This window comes from Nycticebus coucang, chromosome 3 (assembly GCF_027406575.1).
Source record: "Nycticebus coucang isolate mNycCou1 chromosome 3, mNycCou1.pri, whole genome shotgun sequence".
Taxonomy (NCBI): Eukaryota; Metazoa; Chordata; class Mammalia; order Primates; family Lorisidae; genus Nycticebus; species Nycticebus coucang.
Genome location: NC_069782.1, coordinates 59,864,278 through 59,884,689, shown reverse-complemented (window position 1 = coordinate 59,884,689; position 20,412 = coordinate 59,864,278). Strand labels below are relative to the sequence as shown.

The 20,412-nt window shown below is 51.7% G+C and overlaps 1 protein-coding gene across 1 annotated transcript; it reads right to left on the bottom strand.

Annotated features, from left to right (window-relative positions):
* Window positions 1-1,569: 1,569 nt before the first annotated feature.
* FCER2 (Fc epsilon receptor II) lies at window positions 1,570-8,145 on the bottom strand. The gene is given in 10 exon segments (XM_053583430.1): window positions 1,570-2,343; window positions 2,346-2,416; window positions 2,766-2,889; window positions 3,003-3,158; window positions 5,653-5,742; window positions 5,849-5,911; window positions 6,014-6,076; window positions 6,302-6,364; window positions 7,483-7,536; window positions 8,103-8,145. Coding segments are annotated over 10 exon segments (840 nt in total). The 3' UTR covers window positions 1,570-2,230.
* Window positions 8,146-20,412: the final 12,267 nt, after the last annotated feature.

The window sequence follows — 20,412 nt, the reverse complement described above, 5'->3', positions numbered from 1 at the left end:
TGCCTGGTGGCCTAGGTTCCCAGATTTGGTGAGGGGGTAGATAGTTTTGGTCATCTCAGAGAGAGGTGATGAGCTGGGGTGGACTTTAGCACATTGGGAAGCAGGTAGTGTCAATAGGGCACGTGAAACTCTTGGGTACTTGTCACATGCAGCAGGGGGCTGATCATGGAAAAGCTTTTGGCTGGCAGAGGGGAGGAGCCTAAGGGTGCTGGGAAGAGGCTTGGGAGAGGTGACAGCCTGAATCTGGAATGAGGGGGGACTACCTGGGGTGACAACAGGTGCACAGGTCTAAGGATTTGGGGTCTGGAGAGAGGCTGCAGGCCTGGAAGATGTTGGTAGGAAGCTGGATGGAACCCTGGGTAACAGAAGGAGATGAGTTTGGTGTCTGGGGTGAAGGGATGTAGGACACAGCAGGTTCTTGGGACCCTGGTGGCTTTCAGGGCCTGCTGGGGCAGGGGCCAGAGGTAGGAAGCTGGAATGGGATGGCCAGCTTTGCCCAGAGGTGTGTGCCAGAGAAAAGCGGAGGGAGGGGCTGTTGGAGAGCAGGAGCTTGAGGGCCCAGGATCTTTTCCCACCTACTGAGTAAGGGGCTTGTGGGAGAAGGAAAGGGTTTGAGCAAGCTATAGGACTGTGAGGCTGGGTCCCAGCTCAGGGCAAGTGATGGAGAGGAAGAAGAGCAGCTTCTGATCACAGTGGCTCTGACTTAGGGTGCTTTGAGCTTCAAGTCAAGTCTTCCTTGGAGGCCCCAGGTGGGGAGAAGGAAGAGGAGGAAAGTGAGGACAGAGACCCCAGTATCAGCCCTCAGCAAGCCAGGCAAGCAACATCACCTTGATTTCTTGGCCATGAACCAGGTTCTGAACCAGGTTCAGGTCATTTGTCCATGGTCACAGGGGTTTATTAATTTGACAAACACTTATCAAACATCTACCATGTGCCAGGACCTGGAGACACAGTTGAGAATAGAACAAAGGTGCTGCCTGAGGCAAACATTCTAACTTCAGGGCCAGCCAGGTGACAGAGAAATGGGTCAATGGCAGATTTAGTTAAAAGGGAGCATATGCTGTGGTGAGAAAGCACAGCAGGGACTGGGAACAGGGAGTCAGAGCCTGTGATTTCTGTGCAGATGAGGGTGCAGAGGCTCTCAGGGTGCCCCACCAAGAGCAAAGACTTGGGAGGATGGACCCAACTGGGTAAATGGCACATGCAAAGGCCCTGGAGTGGGAAATGAGCCTTCATGTCCAAGGAATAGCAAGGAGGCTGGTGGGACAGGCTCTGTGACCATCAAGGGACCCTGTAGGACTTTGGCTTTTTCTGTTGGCCAATCATGAGAATGGCCTGAGGGTAGAGTGCATGGGGCTTGGAGGTGGCATCAAAAAGAAAGGGAGGAGGCATGAATGACACCTGCATTGGCCTGAGCAAAGAGGAGTCTGATGCGGACTGTCTTACCTTCTTACCCTCCCTCCTATGGCCTCATAGGAGGGCACAGGCTGGGGCCACAGTCTGACCCCAGCCTAGCCTGGGGTTGGGACCAGCACTTCCAGGTGACTGGACCAACTTCCCATCCTCCTGTCTAGCTGCCCAGCATTTACTGGGCTCTTTTCTGTGTACAGGCCCTGTTCTGGATACCTGCCATGTGTCAACCCCACCCCCACCCCTGCTGCCCTAGGCTGAGGAACTCAGTGCAGGGCAGTCCACTGCCTTTTCCTGCAGTATTTTCAGGGGGCCTGTTTGGCCCCAGATCTTCATTTCCAAGCTGCACCTAGTACATTCTTCTTGTAATGAAGTAGGAAAAGAATGCAAATGGTGGAGAAGGTATGGATTGCACTTTGCTGGCTCACAGTAGTTAAAGGTGGTCTAGACACCAGGCTCTGGAATTCCCAGCTGCCACATGTTGCACCTAGAGACCAGACCCGACCCAGCCAGGCCTCAGGAGGGGACCAGGGTGTGGGGGCCTTGCAACCCCATTTAATTAATGCAGGCTGGGCAGGAGTTCTTGCCGCCTGGGCTGGGGTCTCTGTCCTGTAGGGCTGCATCTGGGGAAGCAGTCCAACAAGGCAGGGGCTGCAGAGGAGCTGGGGGTGGGTGAAATTATCACAGTGTCCCTTCAGCCATGGAGGTGTTCAGGCCTTGGCTGAGGGTCCTCAGAGTTCCACTCTGGGCCTGGCTGTTTCCATGTTCACGAAGGGTGGGAGAGAGGACTACAGAGGGGCAGGCAGGTGGCTATCAAGTTTCAGGGCTTGGAGAAGTTCCCCCCTGCAGGGACCAAGGTGGCAGGCGGCCCACATGTGGCCAGCTGGTCACACACCCAGGCAACCAGCCTGCTCTGGCAGGCAGCATTGTTCACTGGGCCGAGCCCCTCATCATAACGCAGTCCTCACCCTGGCCCTGGTTGTTGGGTTCCCCAGGGTACCAGTTGCTGCAGGGAGAAGCTTCAGATTAGAGGCTGGTTGGGGGAACTGGGGGGCTCCATTCTGGCAATCTGGACACAGCCCTGTCAGAGCCCAGGCCCTCCCTCCTTAGCACAGCTCTCCTTTTCTGGGTCTAAGCCTAGGGACTCCCTTCCCCCCTTTTCACCACTTCCCCTGAACACCAGACTTGCATTCCCAACCTGTGCTTGCAGTGTCCTTCCTGATCCCTGGCTTTAGTCCCTCCTTGTCCTCCCCCTCCCAGGCCTCAGTCTTTCATCTGTACCCCAGAAGTCACCTCCCTGAGCCCTGGACCCTCCTGTGGGAGCTCCCCGCTTTGTGACACTGCTGCCTCCTCACCTGTAGCCCACAGGGCTCCCGTCCATCCAGGTAAACTGCCCCTCCCTGTCCAGGTCCTGGAGGCCAATCCAGGAGCCCTTCCAATTGGCACGTTTGGTCAGGAAGTCCCGGGGGCAGGACAGAACTGGAGGACCAGGGAGATGTACCAGGGTTCCTCCCACACACTGTGGGAAGTTGGGGTGGTGTGGGGATCCCCTCCCCCTGTAGCATGCTGCTCTCAGCCTTGGCAGAGCCCACCCACCTGCTCCTCCGGGCTGTGGATGCTGACAAGGCATCCTCGCACGGCGTCGCAGGCATACTGTGCGTGGAGCCACTTCTTGGCACCCTCCCCAAAGTAGTAGCACTTCTGCTGGAAGTGGACCCACTTCTTGGGGCACGTCTTGCATGTGGTGCCTGGGGCAGAGGAGGGGCTCAGGGGGGCAGTGGACACCCAGGTAGGTGCCATGGGCACAGCAGGCAGGTTGGGGGCAGCGTCTCCCCTGGGGTCCTAGATGAAAACTGACCTACCCTAGGGCTGCCCGATAGACAGTCTTGCAGGCCGCCTTTTCACTGGAGCTGTGACACTGACCAGCTCCATGACAGGAGAGGCTTAGCCACTGGCACCATCGTGGCAAGTGCCTCTATGGGTAGCAGAATGACAGCCACCAGCAGCATCACTGCCAACACTACATGGTTAGCAGCACCTCAACTACCACTGGCAGACATCTCCACAGACACCTCATGGCCAACACCACCACCATAAACCAGGGGTGTTCAACCTTCTTTCTTTTCTGCTGTGCATTGGAAGAAGAGCTGTCTTAGGCCACACAGTAAAAACACAAACATTAATGAAAGCTGATGAACAAATAAAAGGTCTGTGCATAATTTTCATGATACCCAATACCACAGGTAAAAGTATGTCCTCACAAAATCAGCATGTGGTCCACAGGCAGCAGTCAGACACTCCTGCCATAAATACATCCATGACAAGCAGCCCTTGAAGGGTGGTGGGCAGCCCTTCAGCTGACAGCACCAGGACCTCAGGCGCACCTACCTCCAATCATCCAGTAATGGTGGAGCCACCATCACTACACAAACACCCCCGTGGTTGGAAATGCCTCAATCACAATTATGATCACCTTAAATCCAGCCCTGGCTAGGGGCACTTGCCAATGCCATGACCACCTTCCCATCGCCAACGCCACCATCACAAAAACATTCATGTCCAGACCACTTCAGCCACCTCATCCCCACAGACGCCACCATGGCCAGCACGACCTCCGCATTGTCAGTTCCAGTCAGCGGCTTCTCAACCTGGACCACCAACACCATTTCCCTGCACACCTCTAAGGTCAACAGCATCATCACCAGCATCATTACACAGACACCTGCTACTGCCAGTAACGTGTCTCCACCACCCACCCCACAGCCAATGCTGTCTCTCTCTCCTACACCAGCCGTGTCCTCATCAGTGCCAAGAGCAGCAGATGGGGCCGTGCTGTGATGAAGTTCACTGGCACTGCTTTTCCCCAGCACTGTCTTCACATCGTTGGCAGCACCCCCCAAAACCACACTTCCTGACCACTTTCTGGGAAATTGGGCTGATTTTCTTCCAGTTTGAGGCACTGGTCAGGAGAGCAAATTGGGAGGGGAAATGGGACTGCAGGATTTGGTCTCCAAGCTCTTGATGTGGGGCCAGCTTTGTCTTCTTCTGCCTACCCCAAGGACATAGGCATTATTGCCGTCACCACCCCGGGTGGGGGTGTTAAACCCACTGTCACTGGATTGCTTTAAAATAGGATTTCATATAGTGCCGTGTAGGGAGGTTTCCATAGCTTCGCTCAGATTTTTCTAAGGGGGCTGGGGGCCACAACAGCTTGAGTTGGAGGTTTCTTGCTTATGAAATGGTAACCAGAACTTGGTCCTCTGGGGGTGTGGCATTAAAACAGGAAGGGGACATGTCTGGGTCCATAAAGCAAACTTTGGGGACATGGTCTCCTGGCTGCTTATTACACGGGCATCTAGACACAGCCTCAGATCCAGACACTCAGATGCCAGGCCTTGGGGCCAGAGGGTTGTGCTGGAGGGCACCCCAAGGACTGGGTAGGAACTGGGAGGTGATCTATCAGAAGTGAGCATGAAGCAGAATCCCCTATCCCCTGCCTCTCTCTGAGAGACCACAGTGGGGTTTCTTGCTGGGATTCCCACATCCAAGGAGACAAGACTCCTTCCCACAGGCAAAGATCCTTCTCTCTTCCAGAAGGTGGGAGACTGCAGTTCAAAGACAAGGGCATTGGTTTGGGATCAGGCAGCAGGGCTGTAAAACCTGGTTCCCATTCCACATTAAAGGTATAGTGATTGAATGAATGTCTCCCCTCTCTGCAGCCTGCTGGCCTCATGGACCCAATACCACCCATCACCACCACCCCTGGGCAAGAGGCCACCATCCTCTTTGTCCCAATGCTGCAGACATTACCCCTATCTGGCCCCTGACCTGGGAAGACAATCTTCCATGAGAGCTTTGACCAATGGGCTCCTACTGGTAACCTCCCACTAAGCCGTGTCAGGCAGAAAGGACAGTGGCAAGAGAAGCCAGCTGTGGGCAACACTGGACTGCTTTGACCTGGAGCGGGAGAATCATGAGGGAGCCCCCCAGATAGGTGAAAGGGTGCAGCTGGAGCCAGAAGGGGCCCCACGCGTCCTGTCCCCCAGCTCAGTCCCATCCCGGCATTGCACACACCTGTTCTGCACACCGAACATACCCCTCGCACGCTTGCCTTTGTGTCTCAGTGACACTCGGGCCACACACATGCAGTGACACGCTGCATCGTGTCACACACACACGCTGTCACTTGCGCTTGCTGGCACACCCATCATGCCCCATCTATATGCAGAGTCACGCGCTCACCCTGTGACAGCTTCAGCTCCATCCAAAGTCTCGCCACCTCCTCCTGGAGTCTCTCCAGCATGTCTGAGGCTTCTGGCCTCTGGTTTAAACCTTGGGGGAAAGGTGGGGGTGGGGCAGCAAGGCTCAGAGCCTGACCAGCTGGCCCCCTTCTTGCCCCTTTCCTGTTCCCCACACTCGATTCCCCTCTAAGCCTCACCTTGGGATTTGAGGTTGTTCAGATCTGCTTGGAGTCCATCCAGGTTCCAGGATAGCTCAGAGTCTGATAGGCATTGGTGGGCAGGGCTGGTTACAGACTGGAGGTTCCCCGTGGGACACTCCCTCCCAGCTAATCTGACCCCACACCCCTACCCCAGCCTCTCACCCTGAGATTTCATTCTCTTCTGTTCAGCTTGGAGTTCCTCCATGTTCTGCAAAATCTGGGCAGCTGTTTGCAGGGAGGGTCGGTGTTATTAGTAAGCAAGTCCTTGGAGCCTCTGCCATCTCCCCCCACCCCAACCCTAGGCCTCTTTGCCTGTGTTCTTAGGGTCACTTGTTCATTTTGCAGTTCACAGGTGTCAGAGGTCACAGGTGTTGGCTTAACATTCTGTGTCCTTGAGGTTAGCCAAGACCTCCCACTTCCTGCTCCAGAAGCCAACTAGAGGTCACTCACCCTGGGATTTCTGGTCCATCTCATTATGCTGGTGTCTTTGCAAGTCCTTGGAAATTTGAGAGACTGAAGAAAAAAGGGGGGGGGGGAGAGAGAGAGAGAGAGAGAGAGAGAGAGAGAGAATGCGTCCTCAGGAATTATGAAGCCAGGTCCTTGAACAGTAGCTGCTGCTGCTCCTTCCTTCCTTCTTTTTCTCCTTCCTTCCCTCCTTTTCTCCCTTCCTTCTTTCTCTCTCTTCTTTTTATTAGTTGGGGAGAATGTACTCAGGAAGGTACAGACAAGAATGAAATGAACATATGTACCCTTCACTCACCCAGGATTAAATATAAAACCGGCAGGTATTTATGTGAGCGCTTCACAAGTCTTAGCCTGCTCATGGCACTAAATGCACCCATTTCACAGATGAAACTGAGGCATGAAATGATTATATAACTTATGCCATCTACAGATACAGATGGTCCCCAACTTACAATGGCCCAACTCACAGTGTCTGGACTTCAGGATGGTGCCAAAGTCATATGCATTCAGCAGAAATGGACCTTCTCTTGAGATTCTGGGTCATGGCAGGGAGCCATAAGTCTCCAGCCAGCCATGCCTTTTTGACTTATGATATGTTCAATGTATAATGGGGGCATCAGGGCAGGGGGCGTAGCCCCATCATAAGTTGAGGAGCATCTGAGGAAAATGCTATGGGGGCCAAGAGAGGTGGCTCAAGCCTGTAATCCTGGCTGGTACTTTGGGAGGCTAAAGCAGGTGGATTACCTGAGCTCAGGAGTTTGAGAGCAGCCTGAGCAAGAAAGAGACCCCATCTCTGCTAAAAATAGAAAAACTAGCCAGGTGTTGTGGCAGGCGCCTATAGTCCTAGCTACTTGGGAGGCTGAGGCAAGAGGATTGCTTGAGTCCAAGAGTTTGAGTTGCTGTGAGCTATGATGTCATGGCACTCTACTCAGGGGTGAAAGAGTGAGACTCTTTCCACCCCCAAAAAGATGCTTTTGGGCATTTCTCCAAGCCTTGCTGGGTACCCCCTGCCCAGCGTAGGGAGTACCATAGGCTGACCCTCAGTTCCTAGAGGGATTCGAAGCCCAGAGAGGGGTATTCCCATGGCAGTCACTGGCAGAAACAGGACAAGAGCTGGGTGTCCCAACCCTCACCTCAACCCACCCCCTGGATTGGCCTCTCCATACTGTTCTGGGCAGCCGTCTCTTCCAGCTGTTTCAAATTTTGTAGGGTGTCCCAGTCTGTGGAGGGGAGGAGAAAAGGGTGTAAAGGGGGGATCGTCCTGTGATCCCACCCTCCCATATCCCTCCTGCCAGCTGGGGATGAGGTCTTGGGTGTGCCCCATGGGAGGTGCTGAGAGGGTGGGAGACGGGGTGCTGGGTGGGGGGGTGCTCTAGGGGAAGGGACATGGGAAGGGAGTCTGGGAGGAAACACATAAGGACTCAGTGGGTGAGGGGCCAAACAGGGCTGGGGGTGTCCTCATGCCACAGGAGAAGCAGGGACAGCAGTGTAGCCCAGAGGCCGGCAGTCACCAGCCCCACCAGCAGGAGCTGTGTTCTCCACTCGCAGCATCGCTTTCTGGGCAGCTCTGAGAACCCTTCCAGGGGTACGTGGAGGAGGTGATGGGAGGCACAGGCTGAGGCTGGGCTCAGGCTCTGCCCATCCCTGCAATCTCCCAAGGCCCCCAGTATTCCTAGGAGCCTGACTGAAGCCCACATTGAAGCAGAGGGTCTCAGTGGACCCCCAGCTCCCTCTGTACACCATCTCCTCCTCACTAGGGTCCAAGTCATTGTCCTGTGAGACATACCTGGAGTCAGAAGCTGAGTCTGCCCCCCGTCAGCCAGCTGCATGTCCAGAAGGCTCTTCCCTTCCCGTCTGACCCCTGGCCCTCACCCTTATACCTCTGGACCCTCAATCTCTACCCTGACGCCTGTCCCCAACACTGAGCCTCTTCTGTAAATGCAGGAGACTAGGTCCCAGTTCTTCTCCCATGTCCAAGCCACTCCCCTGCCCCTTTCCTAAAGATCAGACTATGCCTCACCCCCAACACCTGAACCCCCTAAATCTCTACCTTGGTGCCACACCATGGGGCTCAGCCCCCTCCCCTCACCCTGGTTCTGAGGATTCATTGTTCTGAATTCCACTTCTGAGTTCCCATTCCACTTGGCCTCCAACTCTATTAGGCTCCTAGCTCCTTAGCTGGAGCTGCTTTTTGTCAGGAGAGTGTTGAGTCAGAAAAAGGAGGAGCCGCCGGCTTTTCTTTCTTGCCTGGCTCTGTGACAGGAAGGTCACTCAGGGCTCACCTCCTTGCCCCCACCCTTGGGGCCTTTCTTAGAAATTCTCTCTCCTTTCTAGAGAAGGACTGGGGGATCCCCCTCCTCTCCTGGATGAAAGGGAGGAGGTGAAGATTCTTGCTTTTTGCAGTGTTATCACCAGAAAATCCTCCCACCTGAGTATAGGTTCTCCTCCATGGTGGTCTTTCTTGGATCCTTCCAGAGATGGGAACTCACTATCTGTCAAGGCAGTCCACTCAGTGGTCACAGTCACAGCTCTGGCTGGAATCTAGGTTTTTTTTTTTTTTTTTTTTGAGAAGAGCCTCAAGCTGTCACCCTGGGTAGAGTGCCCTGGCATCACAGCTCATAGCAACTTCCAACTCCTGGGCTCAAGCGATTCTCCTGGCTCTGCCTCCCAAGTAGCTGGGACTACAGGTGCCTGCCACAATGCCCGGCTATTTTTTGGTTGCAGCCGTCATTGTCATTTGGCAGGCCCGGGCTGGATTTGAACCTGCTAGCTCAGGTGTATGTGGCTGGTGCCTTAGTCGCTTGAGCCACAGGCGCCTAGCCTGGAATCTAGGTTTTAACAGAGGGCCAGGGAGAGGCATCCAGCTTTATTTACTGGTACAGGACAGGATCTGGGACTCTGGGGGCTTGGTGACCAGTTGCTGATTTTGCTTAGTCCACAACCAGTAATGAATAGGTTAGTTACATGGGAAGCACAGCTGGTCTAGAGAAACACCAGCTTGGGAACAGAAGCTAGGCAGCCTGGAGCCCATCATATGTGAGGTACACAACAGGTACTCAGCAAATGTGTCCCTCCGCCTGAGATATTTTTTCCCCATTCTTGAGATACTTTACTAAAAAGAATATGTTCCAGCTCCATCCACGTAAACGTAAAAGACGCGACGTTTCCATCGTTTTTATGGCTGCATAGTATTCCATGGTATACATATACTACAATTTATTAATCCCTTCATCTACCTGAGATCTTGACAAATGTCCTAATTAACCGCAGAGCTTCCTCCCTCATCTATAAAATGATGATGTTAACAATACCTTACACTAGTCTGTGAAAATATGTATTGTGCTCTGAACTTGGCCTGGCATATAATAAACTCTAAAAATATTGCCATGATGCTGCACTCAACTTTTCTGAGTCTCAGTATCCCCCTCTGTAAAATAAGCTGATGACTACTCCCAATAATGAAGTCATGATAGGATCAAATTAGACCATAATACATATGGGGCCTTCAGTGGGAGGGGGGCTGCACATAGTAGGCCTTCGGGTCTTAAATGTTTATCTAGCCTCTACTCTGCCATGTCCTTCTGGGAAACGCTGAGACTTCATCACCCAGGCCTCAGCTTTCTCCTCTGCCAATGGGCCAGGGCATCCGTAAAGCCCTTTGACTTTAGCCCAACACCCACTGTGTGCTGAAGAGCATGGGCCTTGGGGTCAGACTATCCTGAGGGCACGAGCTACTCACCCTCTGCAGCCTGATTATGGTTGAGTCCCTTTCCCTCTTTGAGCCTAGGAAGGAGGAGGCGTGAGGTGGCCAGGCTCTGGTTAGCAGCAGCTCAAGCTGGCCCTTCCAATATTGTGGGAGGAGTCCAGAGGAGTCACCATCCTGGAGCCACAACTTCAGGTGAGGCATCTGGACATGCCCTGAGCCTGAGTCCGGCTTCTCCCTGGCCAAACAACTCAGTTACCTCATCTGTACACTGAGAGTGTGCAAAGAGCCAGTAAAAGGTGCCGGGGGAGTGTCCTCACTCTGTGAGGCCTCTCTCAATGGAATGGAGGGACCTAGAAGGGCAGTGATTTGTCCATGTCACACGGTGGTGTGATGTTTGACCTGGGAGCTTATTTGCTCAACCATAGGGAGACATGGCCTTGTGAAGGGGTGTCTGCTGGTAAGCGTCAGGCCATCTTCCTCACCCATCCTGCCTCTGCTTACAGCTCTCCATGGCTCCCCAGGGCCCTGTGATCAGCTCCAGTGCACTTGCCATGCTCTCCGCCTCTGCTCTGCTATGCCAGATGGCCAGCTCTCACTTCCCCAAACAAGGTATCCATATGCTTGGAGGTTCTCTCCCCATCGTTGCCCCCATGCACTCACTGCCCACCTCCCTTCTCTTGCTACCACCTCCTCTTGGCCGTCCCTTGAGCCTCAGACCAAGGTTGTTTCTTTTAAGAAGTCGTTGATGTCCACTCCCCACTTGCTGGGCCCCCGACACACACAGCCCCACAGCCACTCACATGAGTTTGGAGTGCGTCCCTGTCCTCCTGGTACTTGGGGCTGATTGGAGAGGTAGCTAGGGGCTGTCAGGGAGAGAGGTTGAAGCAGTGAGAGAGACACTCTTCTGAAAGCAGACCCACGCCAGCTGCTATTTTCATTGACCTAACTACAGGCCTGCCACCCAGATGACATTGCACGCGTGGCCTCTGCTCATGCTCCCCACAACCCGGTGAAGTCCGTGCTATTATTATCTCCTTTTCTAAGATAAGCAAAGCAAGTGGGGCCCAGAGACACTCAGCCATGTCCCCAAAGTGCTGGAGGAGGAGGCAAGTGATAGAGTCAGGATTTGAAACGAGGTCACTGTGCACTAATCATCATGCCACTGGGGCAAGGAGGGCGGGAAGAGGAGAGAGAGATTTCAAAGAAAGGAGAGGCTGGCGTAGTGGCTCACACCTGTGATCCCAGCACTCTGGGAGGACTAGGAGGGAAGATCGTCTGAGCTCAGGAGTCTGAGGTTGCTGCAAGCTATGATGCCATGCCCCTGTACCCAGGGCAACAGAGTGAAACTCTGTCTCAAAAAATTAATAAGTAAATACATTTAATTAAATAAAAAAAGGGAGACAAGGGCAGCGCCTGTGGCTCAGTGAGTAGGGCACTGGCCCCATATGACGAGGGTGGCGGGTTCAAACCCAGCCCCAGCCAAACTGCAACAAAAAAATAGCCGGGAGTTGTGGCGGGCGCCTGTAGTCCCAGCTACTCGGGAGGCTGAGGCAAGAGAATTGCGGAAGCCCAAGACTTAAGAGGTTGCTGTGAGCCGTGTGACGCCACGGCACTCTACCCAAGGGCGGTACGGTGAGACTCTGTCTCTACAAAAAAAAAAAAAAAAAAAAAAGGGAGAGAAAAAGAGGGAAGAGCAAGAGAAAGAGAAAAGAAGGATACACGAGGTAACATTCAGGTTAGATATTGACAGCTATGAATTTAATTTAGTAGCAGCGTAACTCTTAACACATTTAATTTTAATGCTCACTCAAGAAGGTTGATGCTTTAGTTAATGTTGTCTTATGAAGGATGTGAGGCACAGAGAGGTTAAATAACTTGCCCAAGGTCACACAGCTTGTAAACAGCAAAGCTGGGATTTGAACCCAGGCTGGGTGGGTTGGGCATCTGCAGCCTATAGGTTGCTACATAGCCTTCTATTTACACAGACTCCCTTGGCACTTTGCCCGCTTTGCCTTCCCTAAAACTTTGGTTCTGAACCTCTGTCCCCACTTTAGGTAGGGGTTCTCAAATTCTCACTCCTGAGTAGTCCATCCCCCACACTTCTTACACCAGAGGAGGCTCACCTATATCCCTCACCCCACCTCCCAACTGGGACTGGGATGGACTGGCCCAGCCATGAGGCTGAACATCTGTCCCCACCATTTTGGGGAAGGGCCTGGCAGGAACGTCTCCTGGACCATGCACTTCAGGACAGCAGAAACCATATGGCTTGCTTGTCACCCTGGATCGAGTGGCCCTTGGTACATGTTTATTGAGTGAATGATTCTGGTAGTCCGAGGCTGTTCAGTTTAGGCCTCCAGTTGTCTCTCTTGACCTTGATCTGAGCTACTAGTTGAGGAAATAGATGTTAAGGGGAAGAGAGGGGCTGCTGAGTGGACAAAGGTGTGGGGGCATAGAGGGGGTTCTCTTGGGGGATGGGGCAGGAGGTGAGCCCCTGAGGGGGACCGTCCTGGGGACTAGGAAGGCGGAAGTTCCAGGAAGAGACTATCCCAGGATGAAGGCAGCCCCTAAGAGGGGGCTGTTCCTGGATCAAAGGGACAGAGGTCACAGCCTGGGGCAGCGACTGTGGGGACAGGGAAAAGCAAGTGGGTTTGAGAAGAGCTCGGCCTCCGCAATGTGTAGGGTGTGGACCTGGGGGCCTGCCACGTGCTTGGAGAGTGCTTTGGGTGCACAGTGGGGCTGTCCTCACAGAGGAGGACCAGGAAGCTTGGGAATAAGTCCAGTCAGGCTGTGTTGAGGACACAAGGACAGAGGTCTGGATCCAGGATAAGGCCGGGATGCAGTTTGGTGTTCCTGAGCTTCTGAGAGCTCTGTGAGTCCCCAACCCAAGGCCACCACGAACCCACTGTGTCCTTTCTGGGCGCTGCAGCTCTGCTTTCTGGGTCCCTGCCAAGGTTCCAGTCAGATAAGAGGATGCTTCAGGGACCCAAGGGACCCAGGGGACCCAGTCATGCAACTATGCCACCCCTTCCCCTCTGTGGTATCAACATACCTCTTGGTCCCTTTGGGGAAAAACCAAAAAACCATGTGGATGTGGGCTCCAGATCTCGGGGTGTGGGTTCTTTCAGGTTTGAGATCCTGGTGGGGGGGCTGTCCAACCATAACCACCCTAAACAATCCCCGGCTCGGATCCCCTCCTTAACCGACCTTAACCCCAAGTCAATGGCAGCTGGACCCGGCAACGCTCCTAATCTCTCTGTACAGGGCAGAGCCATGTCCATGGTGGGAACCCCTGAACCTCAGCATTTGGGACAGGGCCTGGTGCTAAAACCAACTGGATGACCAAGGAGTGTCCCTCCCACCCCAACCTCACCCTGACAGTCATGGGCTCACCCCACTCCCACCTATTCAACCTCTCCCAGTGTTTTGAGGGGAAAAAGGGAAGGGTGTGTGGGGGGGGAGGTGCAGCTGGGAAGGGCAGTCAGTATGTCAAATTCAGGGGGGGCTTCCAGGAGGTGGTAGCTCTGCAGCTGGGTTTTTTACCTTTTGTGCTCTTGACATTGGGACCGATGATTACTTGTTGGGGCATGTGCATGTCCTGTGCTGAGGGTGTGCTGAGCAACAGCCCTAACCTCCACCTACAAGGTCGGAGTCACCCCAGCTTGAGAACCACTGCCTCTAAGCATGATTCATAGATGCACAGAAAGGACTGGTACACTTTTTTCTTTATTCTCAGGTAGAATTTCACTCTGTCCCCGAGTCAAGTGCGGTGGCATCATCATAGTTCACAGCAACCTCAAACTCCTGGGCTGAAGCGAGCTTTCTGCCTCAGCCTTCTGAGTAGCTGGGACTACAGGTACTTGCCACAAGGCTCAGCTAATTTTTCTATTTTTGAAAATAGAGACGGGGTCTTGCTCTTGTTCAGACTGGTCTTGAACCCCTGAGCTCAAGCAGTCCACCTGCCTCGGCCTTGCAGAGTGCTGGGAATACAGACATGAGCCACTGTGCCTGGCCAGGACTGGTACTTTTTTGTTTTTTTTGTTCTCTTTTAATTGTGGTAAAATACATATAACTGAAAACTTGCCATCTTAACTATTTTTAAGTGCACAGCTCAGCGGCATTAAGCACGCTCACATTGTGCAACAATCACCACCCTCCCTTGCCACAACTTTCTCATCTTCCCAAACGGAATCTCTGTCCTGGTGAGACACCAACTCCCTGTTCTCTCACCCCCTGGTCCCCACACCAGTCCCCCTCTTAGGGTTCCCATCTCTACCAGGATGCCATAGCAGCCCTTTTTAGACCCCTCCTCAGTCCCTTCCCTTCATAGCAGCCACCTGACCACACATCTTTCCTCTGCTTACAACCTTCCATGGCTCCCTTCTGCCCTGGGTCTAAAGCTCCAGCTCATGTCCTCAGCCCTGTCTGTTCAGATCTAGCTGTCTGCTGGCCTCCCCAGCTACACCTATCCCACTTCCTCAGAGACCCTCACTCAAGTGCCTAAAGTGCACAGAACTTTTGGCAGCACCATGCATGCCCTCTCTCACCTCCAGGCCTCTGCGCTAGGTTGATCTGCATTGCCACTTTGCAGGGAAGCCTCCCTGATCACAGAGGCTGGGCCAGGGACCCCTCTGAGCTCTCATAGTCCTCCCAGTCCCCCTTCCCCCAGCCTGAGCTCCTCCATGCAACTGGGAGCTCCCCAAGGGCAGGGCTTGTAACCTCCTTTCCAGGGGGTGGCCCTGAGTCACAGTCCATGTACACCCCCAACCTTCACCCAGGCAAAATAGCTGGTCAACAGGAAGAGGAAAGTGGTGTGTGGGCCTAGAAGTGACTGGATCTGCACTTTTGCCTTCCTGGAGTCCAGCTTGGGTTGCTTTCCGTTGTGCGTTGTTGAGGATAGGGTGGGGAGAGGTTGGGGAGAATTGGGATATGTGGCCAAGAGTCCTCAGGATGATGGGGACACAGAGGCGAGCTAGTCCCGCACGTTTGCCTCAGGAGACCCCCCCACCCCCCACACATGAGCTACTTGAGGGAAAGAGTCTTGGGCCCACTGCCTATTCCCTCCTTGCCAACCCCTATGCCTTCAGGATGCCCCCAGGGACCAGGGAGCTGAGCCAGCTCCTTCTGGGACTTCTGAGAGATCCCAGGCTAGATCTAGGGGATTTGGAGATTTTTTTTCTCAAAATGCCCATAGCTTTGAGAGGGATGCAATATAGTGTGGGCCCTCAGAGACCTCAGGGAGCTGGAACTTCACCTCCCTAGAGACCCAGGAATTTGGCTCCTCAGGCCCCTGCCCTTCAGGGACCTAGACCCCTAGCCACTTAGGGACTTTGGTGTGGGACCGTGGGTTTTTCTACTGCCCCTCCTTGCTGTTTTATCTGCTGGTTCCCCACATTTGCTGGGACAGTGGGGGTGGTGGTGGTGATGTTCCTTTCTAGACACACCTGGTTCCTGCCCCCCAAGGGGTAGCCTCTGTTGGGGGTAAGTAAAGGCTGAAGGAAGGGTCTCAGCTACACCTCTTTACTTGCTATGTGACCATCCTCTCCAGGCCTCAGTCTCCTCATCTGTGAATCGGGGATAAGCACAGCCGTCTCCCATTAGTGGTTGTGTGTGGACAGGCTGCAGCATGGTTCTGGATCTAAGATGGCCTTCAATACATGCAAGCATTTTTTTTTTTTTTTTGAGACAGAGTTTCACTCTCTTGCCCTCAGTAGAGTGCTATGGTGTCATAGCTCACAGCAACCTCAGACTCCTAGGGTCAAGTGATCCTCTTGCTCAGTCTCCCAAGTAGCTGGGCCTATAGGTGTCTGCCACACACCCAGCTATTTTTAGAGACAGGGTTTTACTCTTGCTCAGGCTGGTCTTGAACTCCTGTGCTCAGGCAATCTGCGTGCCTTGGCCAGAGTGCTAGGATTACAGGCGTGATCCACCTTGCCCGGCTATGCAAGCATTTTTAACACGATTTCATGGGTCCTGGCTTCCAAGATCTGTGAGGGGCTGAGCCTCTTGTGTGCTTAAATAATGAATCAGCTTCCTACCCAGAGGCTCTTAGAAGAGAATCCAAACTCTGCAGCCAGCAAGGCCCTGCGTAGCTGGCACCTTCCCCTCCCTCTCTGCCCTTCTGCCTGCTTTTCTGGGTCTCATTTTTGTTTTTGTTTTCTGCTTTTTCTTTGGGATAAGGTCTCCCTCTGCATTCCCAGCCTAGAGTGCAGTGGAGTCATCACAGCTCACTTCAGCTTCAAACTCTTGGGCTCAAGGGATCCTTCTGCCTCAGCCTTCCAAGTAGCTAAAATTACAGGCAAGTGCCATGACGCCTGGCTAATTTTTCTTATCTTTTGTAGAGATGTGGTCTTGTTCTTGCTCAAGCTGGTCTCCAACTCCTGGCTTAAAGTGCTCCTCCCACCTCAGCCTCCCAGAATGTTAGGATTACAGGGGTGAGCCCCCATGCTCGGCCTGGTCTGCTTGTCTCTTGTGCATGCATATCCCACCAGAATGTGAGCTCCAGGAGGGTAGGAGGGTCTCTACTTTCACGAGTCCCCAGCCCATGGTCCAGAGCCTGGCACGCAGTAGGTGCTTTACAGAGAACAGATGTTTGTGAATTTCCTACAGCTGCTGTAACAAATCACCACAAATTTAGTGAATTGAAACAATACACATTTATGATCTCATAGCCATGAATGAGATTAGAAGTCCAACATGAGTCTCAGCTGGGCTACAAAGTGTGGGCAAGACTCGTCCCTCCTAGGGGTCTCCAGGGGAGAACCTGTTTCTTGTCTTTTCTAGCCCCTTCCTCCGCCTTCAAAACCAGCAGTGCAGCATCTTCCAGTGTCTCTTTTATTTTTTAAGGCATGAGGTCTTGTTTTGTCACCCAGGCTGGAGTACAGTGGTGTCACCTCAAACTTCTGGGCTCAAGTAACCCTGCAGTCCTGAGTAACTGGGACTATAGGCACCCATCACAATGCCCAGCCCTGCCTCTCTCATAATAAAGACTCTGTGATGACATTGGGTAATCCAGGATGATCTCCCATCTCAAGGTCCTTAATTTAATCCCACCTGCAAAACTCCTTTTGCTCTGTGAGGGAATAGATTTTACAGGTTCTGGGAATTAGGGCATGGATATCTCTTGGGGGTCATTAATCACCTCACACAATACCCTCTAGGAAGGAGATGATGTCATTATCATTATTCCCACCTGTCAGATGCAAAATGAGGGTCAGAGAGTGCTGGCAAGTGGCAAGAACAGGTTTCAAATTCTGAGCTTTCTTTCAGTGTCTGCCATATCTGTCCATTTGAGCCACTGTGTCTGGCTGTGGGGATGTGGGGGGGAGTGAGAGTCATCGTGGAGTTTTGGGGGATAAGTCTGGCAGGGAAGGGTTGGAGAACAGAATACAGCTTGTCTTTGGAGAACTCCCTGGCTTCCCCCAGACTTCTCAGCTTTCCTAGGAAGAAGCGCTTGGGATTTGAGGGGGTTTCCTGACACTGGGGGAGGGGGTGAGAGGCTGTTAAAAACAGACTACTCTGTCTCTAAGCCATTTCTTTGGAAAGTGGGGTAGCAGTAGGGTTGGTCTATCCAGGAAACTCTGGCCGGGCTCCAAGGTCACCAATGATTTGCTGACTCAGCCCCAGAGAGGGTGGTCCTGTGATCACTCAGGGTGCTGTTGGTGGGGGCACCTGATGAAACCTGCCTCGAACCCCTGCTTTGTCCTTGGCCTCTCCAAAGCAGACCCTACTTTCACTCCTGTACCCCACCTTCCAGAAATGCGGGGAGGGAGTGCTTTTCCAGAATTCTCCATGTCCAACTTCACCACATGGACAGACCCACACCTCTGTCCTTACCACCTCCTCCTCCTCTCTGCCAGACTGTGTGCCTTGGGAGGGCAGAGCCATGACTGAGTCCCAACATTCCACTATGAAAACTCTTAAGCAACTTACAGAAAAGTTGAATCTTGGAATGAATAACCCATCCCTAGATTCTACAATTAGTATTTTCCAGGTCAGGCACAGTGCCTCACACCTGTAATCCTAGCACTTTGGGAGGCCCAAAGAGGGTCACTTGAGGCCAAGAGTTGGAGATCAGCCTGGGCAACATAAAGAGACCCCATCTCTACAAAAAAATTTAAAAATTAACTGGATGTGGGGACATGCACCTATATAGTATCAGCTATTCAGAGGCTGAGGCTGGAGGATCCCTTCAGCTCAGGAGTTTAGGGCTTCAGGGAGCTGCAATCATGCCACTGCACTCCAGTCTGTCTATAATATATATAATATATATTATATAATATATATTATATACATATATATGTATATTATAATATACATATATAATATATAATATATATAATATACATATATATGTATATAATATATATTATATAATATATATATATATACACACACTTCCATTATCATAAATCTACCCCTTCATCCATCCTTCTACCACCCCTCAATTCATTTTGTTTTTTAATAATGTATTTCAGAGTAAATTATAGAAGTGAGTTCACTCCTGCCTCTGGTGAACAGAACATTAACTAAAGTCCAATATTTGTTTTTCACTCTCGTAACTTATTTCTTCTGAGCCAAAATGCCATAAAAATGATAGTTACCAGAGGTGGTGTGGGTTGGAATATGTTGGTCAAAGGACACAAAATTTCACTAAGTCAGGAGGAACAAATTCAAGAGATCCTTTGTATATCATGGTGACTATAGTTAATAACAAGATGTCATATACTTGAAAATTGCTAAGAAAGTGAATTTTAAGTGTTCTCATCACAAACGAATATGTGAGGTGTTCCATAGGTTAATGATCTTGGTTTAGCATTCTGTATGGTATACATATATCAAAACATCATGTTGTACCCCACGATATATATGTAATTTTTTTGAGATGTCTTGCCTTGTCACCAGGGATAGAGTGCAGTGTGGTGTCATCATAATTCACCACAGCCTTCAACTCCTGGACGCAAGTGATCCTCTGGCCTCAGCCTCCCCAGTAGCTGGGACTACAGGTGCCCACCACAATACCTGGCTAATCTTTGTATTTTTAGTAGAGATGGGGGTCTCATTCTTGCTCAGGCTTGTCTTAAGCTCCTAGTCTCAAGCAATCCACCTGCTTCAGCATCCAGAGTGCTAGGATTACAAGCGTGATCCACTGTGCTTGGCTCAATTTTTTATTTGTTAATTAAAAAAAATAAAGAAATTATGTATAATGAAATGCACTTCTCAAGTGCATTTTGTTTGAGCTTTGACAAATGCATCCAACTGTATGATCCAGACTCCGTCAATACACAGAGCACATCTCCAGGAAGTGCTTTCATGGCCTTTCCTGGGCATTCTCTACCTCCGCTCCCAGGTGACCACTGTTCCTGCCTTTTCCCCTCCCCAGGGTAGTGCTATCTGTTCTAGAACTTCATAGAAACAGGCTCATTTAGTCTATACTCATTTGAGGAAGGCCTCTTCCATTTAGCCTTAGGTTTTTTCAGATTCCTCTGTGCCGAGTGACCCTGACTTTGTATTCCATTGTAACTCCAGAGCCTGATATAGGATAGGTGCTCAAGAAATGTCTGTGGAGGAGAAAATGATTGCATGAATGGAAGGGCCCCTGTCCCCTGGAGTCTTGCTCACCTACCTCCAAGATCTATGAACCTCAGTTTCTCTCTAGCCAACTTCCTCCATTCATCTATCATTGCCTCCAGAACCCCTCTTTGCAGTGCAGTCCATGGCTCTTCTCCTTGTTTCCAGTCTGACTCTGCCTGCCAGCCCCTAATCTCATCCCATGAAAAGATGTGTTATCAAGGTACACACGTGGTTAGCCTTTGTCCATTATCTCTTTCAACTTCTGGCTTTTGCCCATTATCTGTTTGAACTTCCAGTTCATTTCCATCCCTCCTGCTCTCTGCTCCAAAACATGGCTTGTCCACCTGGACTTAGAACTGCTGGAGACTCTCCTGAGCCAAAAAAGATCCTCCCTGAGCAACCAGTACCCTGATATGTTGCTGACATGACTGGACAATGGGTGTCTCCTCTTTGGGAAACTATCTGCAAGGTTCTTTTTTTTTTTATTTTTGGGGATATCTGCAAGGTTCTTATCAAGTTAAATGTTCACCTATTATAGGACCCACTCACAGGACCCTAGAGAATGGAAAATGTATGAGATCATACAAAGAATTGTGTAAGAATATTCCCAGAAGCTTAGCTCAGTAACTCACACTGGAAACAACCCAAATATTCATCAACGGATGAACACATAAAGGAATTGTGGTTTGGCCACATAACGAAATACAACTCAGTAATAAAAAGGAGAAAAAACTATTGATACACACAACCTGGGTCATCTCAGAACAACCTGCCAAGATAAAGTGTCAAGAGACAAAAGGACTATCTGTGTACAGTG